Here is a 14,677-nt window from a genome sequence, read left to right as displayed (position 1 = left end):
TCAGCGCGGTGCGCTGGCCGCAACGCACCGGCCGCGGCGGCCATTGGAGGGTGAACCAACGGCAAAGGAAGACCTTTCTCTCTGTCTCTCTCTCTCACTGTCCACTCTGCCTGTCAAAAAAAAAAAAAAAAAAAAAACTGAAAAGCAAATATATGTAAAGCAGCATAAACTGACCCTTTAAACCAGCATTGGGAAAAAGTAAAGCATTACTGGCAATCAATATAGACTGTCTTACTCATCTCCATAATATCCTAGAGTACAGGGGAGTTAAAGGAGATCTATAAAATTCCTCAAGGCACATGCAAGACTATGTATGCCCAAATATGAGTATTTTCATCAGATTTTAAAGATGTATGTGATTTAAGAAATTAAAACTACTTAGCCACACTTCACCGAACATGAAAAACTCATCCATATTATGCTAAATTATAAGGAATTAACAGTCAACTTCCTGGGGCATAGGAGGTTAAGCCTCCACTTACAGCACTGGTATCCCATATGGGCACTGGGTTCTAGTCCCAGCTGTCCCACTTCTGATCTAGCTCCCTGCTTATGGCAAAGCAGCAGGAAATGGGGCAAGTACTTGGACCCCTGCACCCATGTGGGAGACCCGGAAGAAACTCCTGGCTTTGGATCAGCTCAGCTCCAGCCATTGTGGCGTTTGGGGCCATTTGTGAACCAGCAAATGGAAGACCTCTCTGTCTCCCCCTCCCTCTGTGACTCTGCCTCTCAAATAAATAAATAAATCTTAAAAAAAAATACAACTTCAGAACAATAACCAGGTATGTGAGTTCTACTGAAAAAAAAAAAAATCAGAGATCAAAACTAAATAAAATGTTACCAGTGGGCATTTGCCTTAGTATTTAAAATGTCACCAGGCATTCCTGTATCCCCTATCAGAATACCTGGACCCCAAGCCTGGCTCTATTTCCACTTCCAGCTTACTGTTAATGCATACCCTGAGAGAGGGCATATGATGGCTCATCATATGGTAATTGGGTCCCTGACACGCACATGAGGGACCTGGATTCAGTTCCCAGCTTTTGTCCAGCCCAGCCTCACCTGGTGTGAGCATTTGGGGAATAAACTAGAGGATGTACAATATCTATTTTTCTCTTTCTGCCTTTCAAAACATTAAATAAAAATTTAAGAATCAAAAGTACTGAATAAAGAGGAATAATACTTTTTAAAATGTTAGTTGAATCATAAAGGGAAGGAAGTTTTATAAACATGGGTCTATGAATTTCTACACTCGATCTTAGCCAAAAGGCCGAGAAGTGATGGGTCTATGAATTTCTGAGAATTCATGCAGTGCAGTAAGAACTGTTTAAAGTATTAATTTTCAACAGGGATTTGATCAGAAATTTAATGTGCATTTCAACCTAAAACTATAGAAGTTAAAGTTCATGGTAAAAATCTATGTGATGGCTTTCTCATTGAAAAGGGCTTTATTCAACAATGTTTAGAGGTCTGCATGTGGGGCAGCGCTGTGGCTCAGTAGGCTAATACTCCACCTGTGGCCCCGGCATCCCATATGGTGCCGGTTCCTGTCCCAGCTGCTCCTCTTCTGGTCTAGCTCTCTGCTGTGGCCTTGGAGGGCAGTGGAGGATGACCAAGTGCTTGGGCCCCTGCACCCACGTGGGAGACTGGGAGGAGGCTCCTGGCTCCTGGCTTCAGATTGGCACAGCTCTGGCTGTTGTGGTAATTTGGGGAGTGAGCCAATGGATGGAAGACCTCTCTCTCTGTTTCTCCCTCTCACTGTCTGTAACTTTACCTCTCAAATAAATAAAATATTAAAAAAAAAACTTAAAAACATCTGCTATTCAAAAGACATTTTTAAAAAAAGTCTGCATGAAAAAATATCCCATAACTTTTTCATGTACTATATCTCAAAATACTTTAATAGTCCCAAGTATAATATTAAGGTGCTTATTATTTCTTACGTGGGAAATGCAATTCACATTTCAATCTTTTAGCACAATTACAAAGTCCAAATCAGCAATTCATCTTATTTAATACACATACCTGAAAAACAAAATATATTCAAATCTGAATATTATTACCATAAATAAAGATTTCAAATACAAAATTAAAATTTTCATTTTATTTAAATTCAAAACTAAGTTTTCCAAATTTCAAATGAAATATGACACATCAACCTTTAGTTTCCAGCGCTTCCTATAAGCAATCTCTGATGATCTAAGAATATGGTTCATTTGACCCAGAAAACCCCACAAAACCAAGCAAATCAAGTTCAAAATTTCATGTTCACTTTAAGAACATCTGAGAAATTATCCAGGCTATCTGAAAAGCCACCAAGTAGCTAAAAGCTGTCACATTAAAGAAGCAATGTGTGCCATTCCATTTTTTTTTTCTTTTTTTCTTTTTTTTTTTTTTTTGACAGGCAGAGTGGACAGTGAGAGAGAGACAGAGAGAGAGAGAGAAAGGTCTTCCTTCACCCTCCAATGGCCGCCGCGGCCGGCACACTGCGGCCGGTGCACCACGCTGATCCGATGGCAGGAGCCAGGTACTTCTCCTGGTCTCCCATGGGGTGCAGGGCCCAAGTACTTGGGCCATCCTCCACTGCACTCCTGGGCCATAGCAGAGAGCTGGCCTGGAAGAGGGACAACCGGGACAGAATCCGGCGCCCCGACCAGGACTAGAACCCGGTGTGCTGGTGCCACAAGGCGGAGGATTAGCCTAGTGAGCCACGGCGCCACCCACCATTCCATTGTTAAAATGTTAGGTGTGCCCAGGTCAAACAATGGGGCTGGAAAAAGTGTGGGTGGCCCAAAATGAATTTCTGTTGCACACATTAAAGATGCAAAGCAATGCTGAGCTTAAGGGTTTGGGAGTGGGTTCTCTGGTTATTGAACATATCCAGATGAACAAAGCACCCAAGATACATCATCGTACCTACAGATTTCATGGTTGAATTAACGCTACATGAGCACCCCTTGCCATACTGAGATGATCCTCCCTGAAAAGGAACACACTGTTCCTAAACCAGAAGAGGAAGAAGAGGAGGTGTCATGGTAAAGAAAAAAAAAAAGAAATCCCAGAAGAAACTGAAGAAACAAAAACTTACGGCTTGGGAATAAATTCAACATAAAATAAATGAAAATTTTTTCAAAAAAATTTTAGTTCCCAATGATTATGAAAATACCTGGAAATATCAATAAACTTTTTCAAAAAATAAATTCAAGGGTAAAGGCTATTTATATTTAAAACTACCAAATATAGCTTTGTCATCCACTAGAAGAAATAACTGGTCATATGGATTTTTAAATAAACTTAATTTGAAGTGCTAATAATGTTATTGTACTTTAAAAGTGCACAATATTTTTAACATTTTAATATCAATTCTAAAAATGGGCCACAGGGGCTGTCATTGTAGCATGAATTAAGCCATCGCCTACAATACCAGCATACCACATGGCCACTAGTTCAAGTCTTGGCTGCTCCACTTCTGATCCATTAAGCTCCCTGCTCATGTGCCTGGGAAAGCAGAGAAACATGGTCCAAGTACTTGGGCCCCTGCCACCCACATGGAAGAGCATGATGGAGTTCCTGGCTCCCAGCTTTGGCCTGGCCCAGCCCCAGCTGCTGAGCCAACTGGGAAGTGAATCTGCAGGTGGAAGGTCTCTCTACCTTAACTCTGCCTTTCAAAAGAGAAAAAAAAAAATGGACCACAGGAAGGTATTCTGCTATGCCATTATCTTTTAAGTTAAGTGTTCTAAAAGCAAAATTTAAAAATTCAAGTTTGGGACCATAATCTTTTAAATTTAATATTAATGAGTTATACTAATGAGTTATCAGAAATGTTTCCCCCTACTGTCTTTTCAAGACTCAAAAAGCAAGTCCTTTTCACTATAATCTCTAAGTTTTAGAAAACTTCTTTCCACATCAATTGCTAGAAATCAACAAATTAAGAAGCTCTGTGAAGCATCTGTCCCAAACTATTGATCCATCTGTTCTAACCCACATGTCTCATCAACTTAACTTCCCTACTATCCCAAAAAACTAAAAAATAGCAAAAAGAACTTTGACATCTGAAAAATTATTTGATTACCCAAACGAAATCTACTATACACTGAGTTATAACAGACTTGACTTTGTAACAAACAGCTGTAACAGCCTCTTCATTCCATTATTCAACATACGAGGTTAGAAAGAAAAAGATAGTTACCTCTGTTTCCCAAGCTCCTCCCAGAGCCAAACCCACTCCTCATGAAATGATCTCTTCTAGAAGGTCCATCATCCATATCTAAAAAAAGAACATTTTGAAGTAAATACAAACAAGAATCTAGACAGTATGCAAACTTTAAGCCTTTTAATATGCCACACACGGCAAAAGAAAAATTACATTAGAAATAAAAGATAAAGAGCCTAGTGGAAAAAATGAGCTACAAATATGAATATGTGGTTCTCCAAAGCAGAAATAAATAACAACTAAATATCACATTGAAAGAACTTAAAATCAAAAGGAGACAATTTTTAATCACATGATTGAATAGAAAACAGTTTTTAAGTTTGTTAATACTCAGAATAGTCAAGGACATGGAGAAATAAGCACAGAGCACACTCTGTATTTAGACTTTAACCCAGTCAATTTTGATCCTAATTTAAAAAGCACCTATTTTTTTGAAAGCATACTAATATGGGTCCTGGTGCTGTGGTTTAGCAGGTAAAGCCACCCCCTGTAGTACCAACATCCCAAATGGGTGCCAGTTAGAGTTCTGGCTGCTCCACTTCTAATCCAGCTCTCTGCTATGGCCTGGGAAAGCAGTCGAAGATGGCCCAACTCCTTGGGCCCCTGCACCAACATGGGAGACCCAGAGGAAGCTCCTGGATACTGGCTTCAGATTGGCTCAGCTCTGGCCATTGCGGCCAGTTGGGGAGTGAGCCAGCAGAAGGAAGACTCTTTCTCTCTGCCTCTCCTCTGTGTAACTCTTTCATATAAATAATAAAATAAATCTTTTAAAAAAATTATAGGAACCAGCAAGCAAACTCAAGACAAACTAAAGTGATGATTCAAAAATAGATGGCTCCAAATAAAAATGAACTCATCTTCGCTTCTTTGCTATTAGCACTCAATCCAGAGGAAAATACAAAATATTTCCTTTCTATTTAAATATTTTCAGGAATTACTGCTGTCACTTTCACAAATGTAAGGCTATGCTGTCATTGATATACATCATGGCATTATCATAATAATAGATACATAACAAAAATGTCAAGAAGTCCAGAATGGAATACAGCTGCTTTTCTTTAAGCTCTGAAATCCACCAAAACAATCAAAGGAAATAAAAGTAAACTTCATTTAAAACCAACCTAGTGTATACAATACCCAACTGACTGCTAAAATTAAATTTGAACCAAATCCAGGGAGGAGACCGAAACTTTGAAGAATTTAAAAAAAAAAAAATCCATATACACAACCATGAAGCAACAGAACCAAATTATATCTGGGATTTAAGTGTGAGTTCTACGTCTCTATCATCTTCCACCCTTCCTCCAGAGTGATCTGTTCCACTCAAGGGAAGAAAAATAAGACTTGGTGGCAGAGCACTGAAACAACTCAGCCGTACCTAGGGCTGCCGCATGTCCCGACTTCCGAGCACTTTCCTTACCCCCAAGCAGCTGACACTCAACACTTAGAATTCATGAGTGTCCAGCCTTTGAACTACAAATCTAAGTGTATAATAGTAATGTGTATATAAATTACTTGGGGATCTAGTAGATCCTAATGTGATTTTGGGTTGACCATGAGATTCTGCATTTTTTTTAAAGATTTATTTATTTATTTAAAAGGTAGAGCTATAGAGAAAAGAAAGGCAGAGACAAAGAAAAATCTTCCATCCACTGTTCACCCCACAAATAGCCACAATGGCCAGGATTGGGTTGTGCCAGGCCAAAGCCAGGAGCTTCTTCTGGGTCTCCCACACAGGCCAGGGGCCCAAGCACTTAAGCCATCTTTTTTCCGCTGCTTTCCCACACACTTAGCAGAGAGCTGGATCGTAACAGGAGCAGCAAGGACTTGAAGCAGCACCCATATGGAATGCAGGTGCAGCAGATAGTGGCTTTACCCACTGTGCCACAGCACCTGCCTGAGACTGCATTTCTAGTAAGTTCCTTAGATGATGCCAATGCTACTGGCCTGCCAAACATTCTGAAAAGCAAAATTCCTACATCCACCAGAAGACAAGACTAGAAAACATCAATAACATAACTATTCACATAGAAAAATACTGGAAGTTACGCAGATGACCATCAGCATAATTTTAATTTATAGCATATTCAGAATATTATACATTCACAAATAATCTACAGATACTTGCAACAACATTGAAAAGTGTGACACAAGACATAATATACAGCTCCCTTCTATATGACTGTCATTTATAGGGAAAACAGAACTACGATGTTAGAAATCAGGATAATGGTCACTCCTGACCAGAGGAATAGTGCTTGGAAGACAAAGGAGGGATTACAGAGTACTGCTAATGCTTTTTTGTTGATCCGGGTACTGATTACCACAGTATGTTCAGCTTGTGAAATTGATTTATAATTAAAATACTGTAATACAAGCACAGTGAATCTGTATGTCTCTGGGGCCTCCAAAAAAGGTCATGTCTAGGAAATGGGAGTTTAGCCTAGCAGTTAAGACACCTGAATCCCCATTGGACTACACCTGGATTTGATTCACAGCTCCAGTCCTGGTTCCAGCTTCCTTCCTGCTAAAATGGATGCTTGGAGGCAGCAGTGATGGTAAGTGATTGGGTTCCTGCCATCCAACAGGAATGTTTGACTGCATTTCTAGCTCCCAGCTTCAGTACCAGCCCAGTCCCAGTTGTGGGTATTTGGAAAGTAAAATAGTGGATGGGGCACACACTTCTCTTTCTCTCTCTTCCCTCTCCCCCATCCAGCCACTCACTCTCCCCTTCCCCATCTGCCTCTCAGAATTTTTTTTTTTAAATTATACCCTGGAAAAGGCATTTGGCACAGGGACCACATCACCACTTGGGATTCTTACATCCCATACCAGACTGCCTGGTTCAAGCCTCAGTTCCTCTACTTCCAATTCAGTTTCCTGCTAATGCACATCCTGGGAGGCAGCAGGAGATGGCTCAAGGACTTCAGTCCCGGCTATCCACATGGGGGATCCAGATGGAGTTCTTGGTTCCTGGCTGCAGCCCAACTCCATCCTGGCTCCTGTGAGCATTTGGAGAAAATAAACTGCAAAGATTTCAAAAGGTTTTTAGCACCAAAATACATTTATTATATAACATGTCTGAACAGGTTTGAGGTACTATGAAGGATAAGACAACAATTTGTAAAGAACTCCTATTAAAGCAGTAATAGCTCTGCAAAAAGTGAAACACAAACAAAAATCTTAAAATGGAGCTTCTGAACAGAAGAACGCTGAAATCACTGATGCTACATGTCAGAAGCTTATGGGGAACCAATGCCTCAAAATCAACAATTTACGAATCAGTAATTTATTTTAAGAAGGAAAAATATGATGTTAAAGATGAAGTCCACAATGGCAGGCCATCCACATCAATTTTCAAGCAAAGCATTTATATTGTTGGTACCCTAATTGAAAATAACAAGAGTCAACCCCACATTTCAACTGGTTCAACTTACATAATTCTGATTGACAAAGTATACCAAACCCTCTGTTCAATATCTGCAAAAACTGCTGTGCCCAAATCAGTCATAGAAAGGGAAACAGTTTCTATGGAAATTTCAAACAAGCAGGAGATCCTAAAACCTTTTTTTTTCAAGAATTTTAATGACAAAACATGGGTTTACCAGTATGATCCTAAAGACAAAATATAACCCCAGCAACGGCTACCAAGAGTTTGATATGGTGCAGTCAAAGCGAAAGTGGGCCAGTCAAAAAGCAAAGATCAATGCGACAATTCTGGGGAATGCTCAGGGCATTTTTTCTTGTTGACTTTCTGGAGGACCAAAGAATGATAACATATGCTTTTGATGACAGTGTTTTGAGAAAGTTAGGCAAAGTCTTAGTAGAAAAATACCTGGGAAAGCCTCACCACAATGATCTTCATTTCCCTCATCAGTCAACGTCAACTTTTCAAGAATTGAGGGTGGGGAGGGAGAGGCGGCACTGTGGCATACCGGGTAAGGCCGCCGCCTGCAGTGCCAGCATCCCATATGGGCGCCGGTTTGAGCCCCGGCTGTTCCATTTCCAATCCAGCTCTCTGCTATGGCCTGGGAAAGCAGTAGAAGATGGCCCAAGTCCTTGGGCCCATGCACCCACGTGGGAGACCCAGAAGAAGTGCCTGGTTCCTGGCTTCGGATCAGCTCAGCTCTGGCCACTGCAGCCAGTTGGGGGTGAACCACTGGATGGAAGACCTATCTCTGTGTGTGTGTGTGTGTGTGTGTGTGTGTGTAACTCTTTCATATAAATAAATAAATCTTTAAAAAAAAAAAGAATTTCCATGGGACAGCCAGTTGGGGAGTAAACCAGTAGATGGAAGACCTCTCTATATATATATTATATATATCTCTATATCTATAGATATCTATAGGTAAATAGATATCTATAGAGATACAGATATAGATATAGAGAATCTTTATCTCTGTGTGAAACTTCATCTCTAACTCTGACTTTCAAATAAATAAATAAATCTTTTAAAAAAAGAATTTCAATGGGGGCATGTACCGTGGCGCACTTGGTTAATCCTCCACCTGTGGCGCTGGCATCCCATATGGGCGCCGGTTCTAGTCCCGGTTGCTCCTCTTCCAGTCCAGCTCTCTGCTATGGCCTGGGAAAGCAGTAAAAGATGGCCCAAGTGCTTGGGCCCCTGCACCCACATGGGAGACCAGGAGGAAGCACCTGGCTCCTGGCTTCGGATTGGCACATCTCCAGCCATTGCGGCCATTTGGAGAGTGAACCAATGAAGGAAGACCTTTCTCTCTGTCTCTCTGTCTGTAACTCTACCTGTCAAATGAATACATAAAATCTTAAAAAAAAATTTCAACGAGAAATTTGTAGACAATCAACTTACAGTCCTGATTTGACTCTTTCTGAATTTGTTTCCTAGTCTAAAAAAAAAAAAAAAAAAACTTAAGGACCAGCATTGTGATGTATGTAGCAGGTAAAGACGATGCCTGCAATGTCGACATCCCATAAGGGTGCCAGTTCATGTCCTAGCTGTTCTGCTTTCAATCCAGCTCCCTGCTAATGGCTTGAGGAAAAGCAGCAGAAGATGGCCCCAACTGCTTGAACCCCTGCCATCCATATGTAAGATCCAGATGAAGCTCCTGACTTTGGTCTGCCCCAGTCCTGGCAACTGTGGCCATTTGGGGCATGAACTAGCAGATGGAAGACCTCTCTGACTCTTTTTCTGTCTCTGCAACTGACTTGGAAAATAAACAAAAATAAATCTTTTTAAAAATCTGAAAAGTATCCATTTATCACACAGTTATTCTTAAGTGTTGAAAATTAACTGAAATGTGATCCCTGTTAAACATAAGAGTGGGAATAAGAGAGGGAAGAGATGTATAATTTGGGGCATGCTCGGGCTGACTTGCCCCAATTGGTAGAGTTGGAAACATACCAGGGGATTCCAGTTCAATCCCATCAAGGTGGCATGTGCCAATGCCATCTCACTATTCCAAGTGATCAATTTCAGTTCACAATTGATCATAATGAAAGGACTAAGAGTCAAAGGGAGCACATACACAAGTCTAGTACCTGCTAACACTAACCGATAGAATAAATAAAGGGGAGAGTGATCCAACATGGGAAGTGAGATACTCAGCAGACTCATAGAATGGCGGATGTCCTAAATAGCACTCTGGCCTCAGAATCAGCCCTAAAGGCATTCGGATCTGGCTGAAAAGCCCATGAGAGTATTTCAGGCATGGAAAGCCAAGACACTCTGGCAAAAAGATCTCTGTGAGTGAGATCCCAGTGGAAAGAACAGGTCTTCAAAGAGGGAGGTGCCTTTCTCTGAAGGGAGGAGAGAACCTCCACTTTGACTATGACCTTGGCTAAACAAGATAAAAGTTGGAGAACTCAAGGGGCTTCCATAGCCTTGGAAACTCATGACTGGTGCATAGGGAGATTACTGATGCCATAAACAGGAGTGTCAATTTGTAAAGTCAACAACAGGAGTCACTGTGCACTTACTCCTCATGTAGGATCTCTGTCCTTAATGTGCTATACATTGAGGCTTAATGCTATAACGAGTACTCAAACAGTATATTTCACTTTGTGTTTCTATGGGGGTGCAAACGGTTGAAATCTTTACTTAATGTACACTAAACTTATCTTCTGTAAAAAAAAAAAAAAAGAAAAAAAGAAAAGAAATTATCAATTCCCAACTTGACTCTCACTGGGATTAAACATGACAATAGGTCTGATCTGATTTCATCATCATTTAAAAAAAATCATCTATTATTTTTCACTTTATGTTTCTGTGTGGGAGCAAACTGTTGAAATCCTTACTTAAGGTATACTAAGCTGATCTTCTGTATATTAAGATAATCGGGCCGGCGCCGCGGCTCACTAGGCTAATCCTCCGCCTAGCAGCGCCGGCACACCGGGTTCTAGTCCCAGTCGGGGCGCCGGATTCTGTCCCGGTTGCCCCTCTTCCAGGCCAGCTCTCTGCTGTGGCCCGGGAGTGCAGTGGAGGATGGCCCAGGTGCTTGGGCCCTGCACTCCATGGGAGACCAGGAAAAGCACCTGGCTCCTGGCTCCTGCCATCGGATCAGCGCGGTGCGCCGGCCGCAGCGCGCCAGCCGCGGTGGCCATTGGAGGGTGAACCAACGGCAAAGGAAGACCTTTCTCTCTGTCTCTCTCTCTCACTGTCCACTCTGCCTGTCAAAAAAGAAAAAAAAAAAAAAGATAATCGAAAATGAATCTTGATGTGAATGGAAGGGGAGAGGGAGTGGGAAAGGGGAGGGTTGTGGGTGGGAGGGACGGTATGGGGGGGGGGAAGCCATTGTAATCCATGAGTCGTACTTTGGAAATTTATATTCATTAAATAAAAGATAAAAAAAAATCTGAAAAGTATCCATTTTTATTCAATTAATAATGTAAATTTTAAAAAAAAGACTGCATTGACAAGGTTAAATTCCCAGAACCCTCAGGTTTAAGATTTCTTTATTTGAAAGTCAGAGTTACAGGAAGACAGAAGTTACAGGGGACAGAAGCAGAGTGGAAGAGGGGGAGGAGGAGAGAAAGAGAGGGAGGGAAGGGAATAGATACCTCTTCCATCTGCTGGTTCACTACCCAAATGGCTACAATGGCTAAGCCAAAGCCAGGAGCTTCTTCCAGGTCTCCCATGTGGGTGCAGGGTCCCTTTCCATGCCTTCCCAGGTCATCAGCAGGGAGCCATATCAGAAGCAGAACAGCCAGAACTCCAACCAGCACCAATATGGGATGCTGGCACCGTAAATGGTGCCTTAACACACTGCACCATGGTGCTGCTGGCCCCAGACCCTCAGTTCATTAGGGATGAAATAAATCATTGGTATTATCACTTACAGAAGTGTCTTACGTTGATAAATGGAGTTTTTATCCTTTTAAAATATTTTTATTTGCAAGGTGCAGAGAGAGAGAATGCCCATCTGCTTGGTTCACTCCTCAAATGCCTGCAACAGCTGTGACTGGTTAAAGCCAAAGCCAGGAGCTGGGAAATAAATCCAGGTCTCCAATGTGGATGGCAGAAACCCAATTACTTGATACATTATTACTGCCTCGAAGTGTCTGTATCAGCAGGAAGCAGGAATTGGGAGTCAAACCCAGTATTTGAACAAAGGCACTCTGATATGGGATGCAGGCATCCCAAGTGGTGGCTTAACTGGCTATACAACACTTGCCCCAGTAAGTTTTTTTAAAAAAACCAAGAATCTGCTCTGATCTATATAAAATCTTTAAGATTTTTATTTATTCAAAAGGTAGAATGTCCGTATGTGTGGTATGTGGATTAGAGAGAGAAAGAAATGACTCTTTCATCTGCTGGTTCACACCTCAAATGCCCTCAATAGCTAGGTCTGGGCCAAGCCAAAGCCAGGAGCCAGGAACTCCATCCTGGTCTCCCACGTGGTTGGCAGTGGACCAACTACTTGGGCCATCATCAGTTGCCTTCTCAGGAGCATTAGCAGGAAGCTGGATTGGAGGTCGAGCAACTAGGACTCAAACTGGCACTCCAACATTGGATGCCAGTATTCTAAACCAAAATCAAGTGACAATCACAACAAAAAAGCTACATGCTAATTTTACATTAACTCAAAAGTACTAAGCAAAAAACAAAAACATCAATTTCACCCACTACTGCAATGTAAGAGGCACACGGGAATCTATCCTAGGAATAAAAAGTTCTAGTTGCTTGATTTTTTTGTAACTTACTTATACAACAGGCAGAGAGACAGAGCACCCATCTCCCAACTCACTCCCCAAATCACCAAAATGACGAGTAGGCCAGGGCTACAAACTCAATCCAGGTCTCCTATGTGAGTGGCAAGAACCCCTCAAAAAGGCATTTAATAATATTCAACTGTCATTTCTGAGTAAAAACTATTCAAATAGAAAAATCTTAAACAGTAAAAACTAAAACTTAACTAATTATAAAAATTTTGGAGCACTGCCGTTTAAGTGAGGAAAAACTTATTGCTTGGTATTTCCACTACTAGTCAATGAACTGTACATCTAATGCTTTATGACAACAGAACAAAACAAAAAAAGATGAAACCTGTATCACCACAAACAGAGAAAAGACATAATATGCTAGGAAAATCAGGTGGCTTTATGAAAACAAATAAAATTGAAGCCCTATTTTATAACACAGTCAAAAGAATGCACAATTAACTGTACACTTAAAAACAGATAATATTTTGTATTATGTGCATTTTATTATAACTTGAAAAGAATTCCACTATAACTGCTGAAAACTTATGGCAAAGGTTGACCAGAAAAACGCTAATGCAAAAGATTCTCTTTTGTGATCACGCTATTACAACAGAAACCAAAAAAGAGCCAGCGTGGCCAACCTAAGATCAGACAAAAAAAAGACAAAAACTGTTGAGAGAGACAAAGAAGGGCACTATGTAATGATTGAGGGGTCAATTCAACAGAAGATGTAACTATTATAAATAAATATGCACCTAATTATAGGCCACCTGGCTATTTAAAAGAAACCTTAATGGATCTAAAGAGACACTGACTACAATACAATAGTAATGGGGGACATTAATACCCCACCTTCAGCAATAGACAGATCAACCAGATATAAAATCAGCAAGGAAACAACAGAGTTAATCGACACTACAGACCAAATGGACCTAACAGATACCTACAGAACTTTTCATCCTACGGCTGCAGAATACAAAAAAAAAAAAAAAATCAAATAACTTGGAATAAATTTAACCAAGGATGTCAAAGGTCTCTATGATGAGAATTACAAAACATTAAAGAAATAGAAGACGACACAAAAAAATGGAAAAATCTCTCATGTTTATGGATTGGAAGAATCAGTATCATCAAAATGTCTATACTACTGAAAGCAATTTACAGATTCAATGTGATACCAATCAAAATACCAGTGACATTCTTCTGAGATATAGAAAAAATGCTGAAATTCATATGGAAACACAGGAGACCCAGAACAGTTAAAGCAATCTTATACAACTAAAACAAAGACATCACAATACCTGATTTCAAGATGTACTACATGGCAGTTATAATCAAAACAGCCTAGTACTGGTACAAAAATAAATGAATAGATCAACAGAACAGAACAGAAATGCCAGAAATCAATCCAAGCTTCTACAACCAACTTATATTTGACAAAGGAGCTAAAATCAATCCCTGGAGCAGAGGCAGTCTCTTCAACAAATGGTGCTGGGAAAACTGGATCTCCACATACAAAAGTATCAAGCAAGAGGGGGAGGAGGAGAGAAAGAGACTCCTACCTTACACATTACACAAAAATCCTCTCAAAATAGATTAAAGACCTATATCTATGACCCAATACCATCAAATTACTAAAGAACATTGGGGAAACCCTGCAAGACATTGGCATAGGCAAAGAATTCTTGGAAAAGACCCCCGAGGCACAGGCAATGAAAGCCAAAATTGACAAATGGGATCACATCAACTGGAGAAGCTTCTGCACTGCAAAAGAAACCCTCAACACAGTGAAGAGGCAACCGACAGAATGGGAAAACTTATTTGCAAACTATGCCATTAATAAAGGATTAATAACCAGAATATATAAAAAAATCAAGAAACTCACAACAAAACAAGCAACCCAGTTAAGAAATGAGCAAAGGACTCATACAGACATCTTTTTTTATATATGAATCATTTCAAGTTTTTTTTTTAAAGAAGAGGAGGATGAAAGATTTGAACAATTAATTTACTAATCAGATATACACGTAAGGCAGCCACAAAACACACAGAACACTGGAGTTAAAGGTAAGTTTTATTGCCAGATGGGGGATGCCCGATGGGCCAGGAGCAGATAGAGAAGGAACATAAGACAGAGAGCACATGTTTGAGAACAGGTCCTTTGAATAGACATTTTTCAGAAGAGGAAATCCAAATGGCCAACAGACACATGAAAAAGTGCTCAGGATCACTAGCCAGCAGGGAAATGCAAATCAAAATCACCACGAGGGACTGGCGTTGTGGTGC

General features: G+C 40.6%; 1 protein-coding gene across 4 annotated transcripts in view; it reads right to left on the bottom strand.

The window, feature by feature from the left end:
- DDX4 (DEAD-box helicase 4) overlaps positions 1 to 14,677 on the bottom strand; it is a 109,294-nt gene that overhangs the window by 74,699 nt on the left and 19,918 nt on the right. For all 4 annotated transcript variants that reach the window (XM_089312797.1, XM_070056904.2, XM_002714040.6 and 1 more), the window contains exon 4: positions 4,190 to 4,267. In XM_089312797.1, the coding sequence (XP_089168923.1) occupies positions 4,190 to 4,267 (78 nt within the window). The remainder of the gene's footprint in view (positions 1 to 4,189; positions 4,268 to 14,677) is intronic.

The sequence above is a fragment of the Oryctolagus cuniculus genome, chromosome 14, assembly GCF_051225735.1.
Source record: "Oryctolagus cuniculus isolate XC-2025 breed Fujian yellow rabbit chromosome 14, ASM5122573v1, whole genome shotgun sequence".
Taxonomy (NCBI): Eukaryota; Metazoa; Chordata; class Mammalia; order Lagomorpha; family Leporidae; genus Oryctolagus; species Oryctolagus cuniculus.
This window is presented reverse-complemented; position numbering and strand designations above follow the sequence as displayed.